The sequence below is a fragment of the Pinus tabuliformis genome, chromosome Q (assembly GCF_031772625.1).
Source record: "Pinus tabuliformis cultivar Carrire ecotype Pingquan chromosome Q, CPIR1, whole genome shotgun sequence".
In the NCBI taxonomy this organism is placed as follows: Eukaryota; Viridiplantae; Streptophyta; class Pinopsida; order Pinales; family Pinaceae; genus Pinus; species Pinus tabuliformis.
This window is the reverse complement of record NC_142296.1, coordinates 1327384474-1327391707: the sequence shown is the minus strand read 5'-3', so window position 1 is coordinate 1327391707 and position 7234 is coordinate 1327384474. Positions and strand designations below refer to the sequence as shown.

The window sequence follows — 7234 nt, the reverse complement described above, 5'->3', positions numbered from 1 at the left end:
ACCCCTTAATCTAAAAAAATAAACGACAAAACAATCTAAAGTCGGCAAAGGGTATGAACAGAAAAAAATGGCATCCCTCTATACCCAATGGCATAAATTGACGAGGTTAAGAACTGAAACATCAAATCTCTAAATTTTATGTAAAAATTGTCTCAGAAAAACACTGAAATAGATGGATCTGGCAATCTCTGTTATTGCTCCACCAAAACAGACAACAATAAAAAACTTCAAGGATCTTCAAGTAAAATCGAAGCCTTTGGAAGAACACTTGGGTCTGGCCCTAGAGGATCTGTTGATATTATTAAATCATCTATCAATTCAGTGAGGTTGACATCCTCACAACCTGTTCGCCTGGCGGCTTGATTTGTTTTGCTCTCATCGCCACAGACCTTTGCAACTGTTTTAGATGCCCAGCCCGATTTGTTTCGCTTCAGGCTAGACAACCTGTATTCTACATTATTTACAATAACCCTGTCGCTTGAATGACCAGTTTTTTGTCTGGCCTGGCTCTTTTTGTCGGGATCCTTCCCCACAGCATTCTTTATTGTTTCCCCACGTTTCAATATTGTGATCTTCTCCGTGACAAGGTTCTTGTTCTGTTGGCCACCTCTCCTCCCTTTTGCTTCAGTATGAACAATATTTCCCATTGTAAGCTTTGGATCATGAAAATACTGCATTGTCGAAAGCGACTGTTGCAGAGAATAGCCAAACCTCTGGCCTGATGAATTTGTGGAAGAATAAGAATAAAATGGGCGTTGACCATAGAAAATAGAAAAAAAATCTCCAAGCAAAGCTCCATCTACATCGAACTTTGGAGTTGTGCTATGCGGCCGCTTCAGAAAATAAATATTCTCCGAGTCTACACCGGCTCGGTAACTCGGAGAAGGCCATAACCTGCAACACTTTCCAGAATTAACCGCATTGGAAGCCACATAATTTTGCAACCACTTGGGATCTGTTTTCATTCTATCAATATCAGGGCTACTCCCCGAAATTCTATGGCTGTGTACAGTGTTGTTCTCTGATCGTAGAGAATTGACACGATGGTAAGCCTTCCCAGTTGAATGCCTATTATTGTTTGCTTTATAAGAGGCCAAATAATCCTGGGCAGGTAAGATGGCAGTTCCCATGGTTCTACACAATAGCCCCCTAACAAAGCAAAGTAAACTACCCTTATTCCAGCTAAAACTCTACTCTTTTCTCCAAACAAAACCCCTTAATCTAAAAAAATAAACGACAAAACAATCTAAAGTCGGCAAAGGGTATGAACAGAAAAAAATGGCATCCCTCTATACCCAATGGCATAAATTGATGAGGTTAAGAACTGAAACATCAAATCTCTAAATTTTATGTAAAAATTGTCTCAGAAAAACACTGAAATAGATGGATCTGGCAATCTCTGTTATTGCTCCACCAAAACAGACAACAATAAAAAACTTCAAAGATCTTCAAGTAAAATCGAGGGGACCAAGAAATCGAACCACTTTCGAGGCCTAGAAATGTTAATCCTATCAATAGACCACCCAATACTTTACATTTCCCTGCCAGAATAACCCGAAGCCTTGAAAGATCTTTGGCTTCAGATTTCTAGACAACCCAACTAAAGATACATCCACAAGGCCTTTATATTCAAATTACCCACTTCATTACGGCTCTCAATGAAGTTACCCCTAAAATATGCAGGAATATACAAATCCCCAAACCAAAAAATACCCTCTACAGAAACTAAGATATCAAAAATACCCACAACAGGCATATGCAGAACCAGTGGAAACTGCCCAGATATTCTCACATACACTTTATAACAGACAACTCTGCCGGCCCTCGAATTGCCCAAACGCCGATAAGCCCAACAGCCCTCTCCACAGCCCAAACTAATTCAAACTCTGGATATCTTCATAATTCTTCAATACAAAGCATTTGGGCACCCAACCATTGGGAAATTAAATCTTTAAGATCCACTAAAAGCTTAGAAGCCCACAAGAACCCTAACATACATAAAACTCTCAAGGTTTGTAAGCTTTGGATCATGAAAATACTGCCTTGTCGAAACCGACTGTTGCAGAGAATAGCCAAACCTCTGGCCTGATGAATTTGTGGAAGAATAAGAATAAAATGGGCGTTGACCATAGAAAATAGAAAAAGAATCTCCAAGCAAAGCTCCATCTACATCGAACTTTGGAGTTGTGCTATGCGGCCGCTTCAGAAAAGAAATATTCTCCGAGTCTACACCGGCTCGGTAACTCGGAGAAGGCCATAACCTGCAACACTTTCCAGAATTAACCGCATTGGAAGCCACATAATTTTGCAACCACTTGGGATCTGTTTTCATTCTATCAATATCAGGGCTGCTCCCCGAAATTCTATGGCTGTGTACAGTGTTGTTCTCTGATCGTAGAGAATTAACATGATGGTAAGCCTTCCCAGTTGAATGCCTATTATTGTTTGCTTTATAAGAGGCCAAATAATCCTGGGCAGGTAAGATGGCAGTTCCCATGGTTCTGCACAATAGCCCCCTAACAAAGCAAAGTAAACTACCCTTATTCCAGCTAAAACTCTACTCTTTTCTCCAAACAAAACCCCTTAATCTAAAAAAATAAACGACAAAACAATCTAAAGTCGGCAAAGGGTATGAACAGAAAAAAATGGCATCCCTCTATACCCAATGGCATAAATTGACGAGGTTAAGAACTGAAACATCAAATCTCTAAATTTTATGTAAAAATTGTCTCAGAAAAACACTGAAATAGATGGATCTGGCAATCTCTTTTATTGCTCCACCAAAACAGACAACAATAAAAAACTTCAAAGATCTTCAAGTAAAATCGAGGGGACCAAGAAATCGAACCACTTTCGAGGCCGAGAAATGTTAATCCTATCAATAGACCACCCAATACTTTACATTTCCCTGCCAGAATAACCCGAAGCCTTGAAAGATCTTTGGCTTCAGATTTCTAGACAACCCAACTAAAGATACATCCACAAGGCCTTTATATTCAAATTACCCACTTCATTACGGCTCTCAATTAAGTTACCCCTAAAATATGCAGGAATATACAAATCCCCAAACCAAAAAATACCCTCTACAGAAACTAAGATATCAAAAATACCCACAACAGGCATATGCAGAACCAGTGGAAACTGCCCAGATATTCTCACATACACTTTATAACAGACAACTCTGCCGGCCCTCGAATTGCCCAAACGCCGATAAGCCCAACAGCCCTCTCCACAGCCCAAACTAATTCAAACTCTGGATATCTTCATAATTCTTCAATACAAAGCATTTGGGCACCCAACCATTGGGAAATTAAATCTTTAAGATCCACTAAAAGCTTAGAAGCCCACAAGAACCCTAACATACATAAAACTTTCAAGGTTTGAAGCACTTACTCGTATTTAATTTGCAGTGCCGACCTGTGCAAATATCTCTTTCTGTGAAGATCAGACTCTCTGTATCTCTTCCACCACTTTCAATACCCTTCCTTACAAATCAATGAGCCACGCGGCCTGTATATATAGCCCCTGTAATCTTTGAGCTATAATTGAACAGATTAACCACCAATCATATGAATAGTTTCAGTCCTTTCAGGATGCAATCCCTGCACCAAATGCAAATTGCGACTGTTTACACATCGATCGACATATATGCATTTTATCTCTTTTGGCTTTGTTTACAGCTCTTGTTTTAGCTGTCAGTGTTTGTTTAGCTGACATTCATGGACAATCTTGACTATGTATTTGTCTGATATTTATTGTTATTACTCGCTCTCAGCGGTGTAGCAAACTACTGGATTGGGATGGCTATGCGATAAGCCCAACAGCCCTCTCCACAGCCCAAACTAATTCAAACTCTGGATATCTTCATAATTCTTCAATACAAAGCATTTGGGCACCCAACCATTGGGAAATTAAATCTTTAAGATCCACTAAAAGCTTAGAAGCCCACAAGAACCCTAACATACATAAAACTTTCAAGGTTTGTAAGCTTTGGATCATGAAAATACTGCCTTGTCGAAACCGACTGTTGCAGAGAATAGCCAAACCTCTGGCCTGATGAATTTGTGGAAGAATAAGAATAAAATGGGCGTTGACCATAGAAAATAGAAAAAGAATCTCCAAGCAAAGCTCCATCTACATCGAACTTTGGAGTTGTGCTATGCGGCCGCTTCAGAAAATAAATATTCTCCGAGTCTACACCGGCTCGGTAACTCGGAGAAGGCCATAACCTGCAACACTTTCCAGAATTAACCGCATTGGAAGCCACATAATTTTGCAACCACTTGGGATCTGTTTTCATTCTATCAATATCAGGGCTGCTCCCCGAAATTCTATGGCTGTGTACAGTGTTGTTCTCTGATCGTAGAGAATTAACACGATGGTAAGCCTTCCCAGTTGAATGCCTATTATTGTTTGCTTTATAAGAGGCCAAATAATCTTGGGCAGGTAAGATGGCAGTTCCCATGGTTCTGCACAATAGCCCCCTAACAAAGCAAAGTAAACTACCCTTATTCCAGCTAAAACTCTACTCTTTTCTCCAAACAAAACCCCTTAATCTAAAAAAATAAACGACAAAACAATCTAAAGTCGGCAAAGGGTATGAACAGAAAAAAATGGCATCCCTCTATACCCAATGGCATAAATTGACGAGGTTAAGAACTGAAACATCAAATCTCTAAATTTTATGTAAAAATTGTCTCAGAAAAACACTGAAATAGATGGATCTGGCAATCTCTGTTATTGCTCCACCAAAACAGACAACAATAAAAAACTTCAAAGATCTTCAAGTAAAATCGAGGGGACCAAGAAATCGAACCACTTTCGAGGCCGAGAAATGTTAATCCTATCAATAGACCACCCAATACTTTACATTTCCCTGCCAGAATAACCCGAAGCCTTGAAAGATCTTTGGCATCAGATTTCTAGACAATCCAACTAAAGATACATCCACAAGGCCTTTATATTCAAATTACCCACTTCATTACGGCTCTCAATGAAGTTACCCCTAAAATATGCAGGAATATACAAATCCCCAAACCAAAAAATACCCTCTACAGAAACTAAGATATCAAAAATACCCACAACAGGCATATGCAGAACCAGTGGAAACTGCCCAGATATTCTCACATACACTTTATAACAGACAACTCTGCCGGCCCTCGAATTGCCCAAACGCCGATAAGCCCAACAGCCCTCTCCACAGCCCAAACTAATTCAAACTCTGGATATCTTCATAATTCTTCAATACAAAGCATTTGGGCACCCAACCATTGGGAAATTAAATCTTTAAGATCCACTAAAAGCTTAGAAGCCCACAAGAACCCTAACATACATAAAACTTTCAAGGTTTGAAGCACTTACTCGTATTTAATTTGCAGTGCGGACCTGTGCAAATATCTCTTTCTGTGAAGATCAGACTCTCTGTATCTCTTCCACCACTTTCAATACCCTTCCTTACAAATCAATGAGCCACGCGGCCTGTATATATAGCCCCTGTAATCTTTGAGCTATAATTGAACAGATTAACCACCAATCATATGAATAGTTTCAGTCCTTTCAGGATGCAATCCCTGCACCAAATGCAAATTGCGACTGTTTACACATCGATCGACATATATGTATTTTATCTCTTTTGGCTTTGTTTACAGCTCTTGTTTTAGCTGTCAGTGTTTGTTTAGCTGACATTCATGGACAATCTTGACTATGTATTTGTCTGATATTTATTGTTATTACTCGCTCTCAGCGGTGTAGCAAACTACTGGATTGGGACGGCTATGCACTTTTCTGTTACTCTGCTAGTCCACTTTTTTTTTAACTCACTCATAGACCAAAACAAAATCAAAATCCTTGCCATAGTAGAGCACATCAATCATCCGTTCAAATTTCTACAGTAATAAACAGAGCTAAGTAGATCACATTTCCTCTAAATGCCGGAAGCAGAGCATAAAGCATAAGACTGAAAACAGGCCATTTCTGGCGCTTGTCAACTTCTCCATATTCAGAGCTAAACTTGCCACATAGTATGATGAGGCAAAATCCCAAGATTTTATTCTCAGAAACTATACATACAAATATATACCCGGTATGAAGTCAATCTACAAAAAAAACAAAGAAAATCCAATTAAATTCGGTTCAAAATAAAAGATGGACAGATTCCATTTACCTTTGAGCAATCTCCAAAAAGCAGAAGCCTTCTACTCTGCACCCAGTAGTCTGGCCAAACCAGGTTCGATGAGAGGTCAATACGTAAACAATAAAAAATGAATAAAACAACAAAAAAGAAGTAGGGTAACCCCAAACTGTACAGTTTCCGGTCTGAAGCAAAGAATTCCCTCCTACAGCAAATAATACCCTCCTCTGCAGCGAACGCTTCATATCCCGCGCGGACGAGAATTCCCTCCTACAGCAAATAATACCCTCCTCTGCAGCGAACGCTTGATATCCCGTGCGGACGAGTTGGTTAGGGTAACAGGCGGCTGATTAATTAATTTTCATTAAATAATCTTACATTAAAAGGTTTTTAAAAATTGAACGGCAGAACATTGTTTAATCGTCTAACAATAGATCTGACGGTTAGGATTAGGACAGGGAGGCAGCTGGGGGAGTTGATTTCAGAGGGGAACGCCTTACGGCGTAAGAACGCCTTACGGCGTAATTAAAGATGTAATTATATAAAATTAACATATAGAATTATTTTAAATATTAATTTAAAATAAATTAAGAAAGATTTAATTTTTAGAGTGGAATTTCTTTTATGAATAAATATTATTTAAATATTTTATATAATTATTTAATTTTTTTATTTTAACTTATATAATCAAAATTTTAATTTTAATCACTTAACTATAAAATAAACCTCTAAACTAAACAGAACAAAAATAATCAACGAAACTACGTGACATAGTCAATGTCATTCATCATGGACAGTAAAGTCCCATATATAATCTATTCTATTTCTTTAAAGACTATGTAAGAGATTTCACATGGATGCTGAGTATATGCATTGCCATCGTAAGTATGCCAAAGATTTTAAATGGTAAAACGGAATGAAAAAAAAAACAGCTGATCATCGTTATTTTATGCAATTTATATACATCGTGATATTGGAAAAAAAGAGAGTTTAAATAGAAAAATATTTTATAATTTTTATTTATAATTTTAATATGTATATAATCTTTTATTTTAATAAATGTATTTTATATTTTCAAACAAGAAAAATATAAAATTGATTTTT

The 7234-nt window shown here is 37.9% G+C and overlaps 1 protein-coding gene across 4 annotated transcripts; it reads right to left on the bottom strand.

Annotated features, from left to right (window-relative positions):
- Positions 1–3816: 3816 nt before the first annotated feature.
- On the bottom strand, positions 3817–6606 carry LOC149224741 (uncharacterized). 4 transcript variants are annotated; one of them, XM_089386237.1, is made up of 3 exons: positions 6306–6407; positions 6164–6213; positions 3817–5570 (listed from the first exon to the last, which is right to left on the bottom strand). In XM_089386237.1, exon 3 carries the CDS (start codon positions 4463–4465, stop codon positions 3938–3940), a length of 528 nt encoding a protein of 175 aa, XP_089242363.1. In that variant the 5' UTR covers positions 4466–5570; positions 6164–6213; positions 6306–6407; the 3' UTR covers positions 3817–3937. The 4 variants fall into 4 exon arrangements, 3 of the variants coding, with proteins under 3 accessions (XP_089242363.1, XP_089242362.1, XP_089242364.1); XM_089386238.1 differs by having other exon boundaries at positions 4673–5570; positions 6306–6585; XM_089386236.1 differs by having other exon boundaries at positions 6164–6438.
- Positions 6607–7234: the final 628 nt, after the last annotated feature.

What these genes read in the sequence shown, in the direction of transcription:
- LOC149224741 (XM_089386236.1), bottom strand. Translation starts at nt 4,465, where the DNA reads ATGGGAACTGCCATCTTACCTGCCCAAGATTATTTGGCCTCTTATAAA.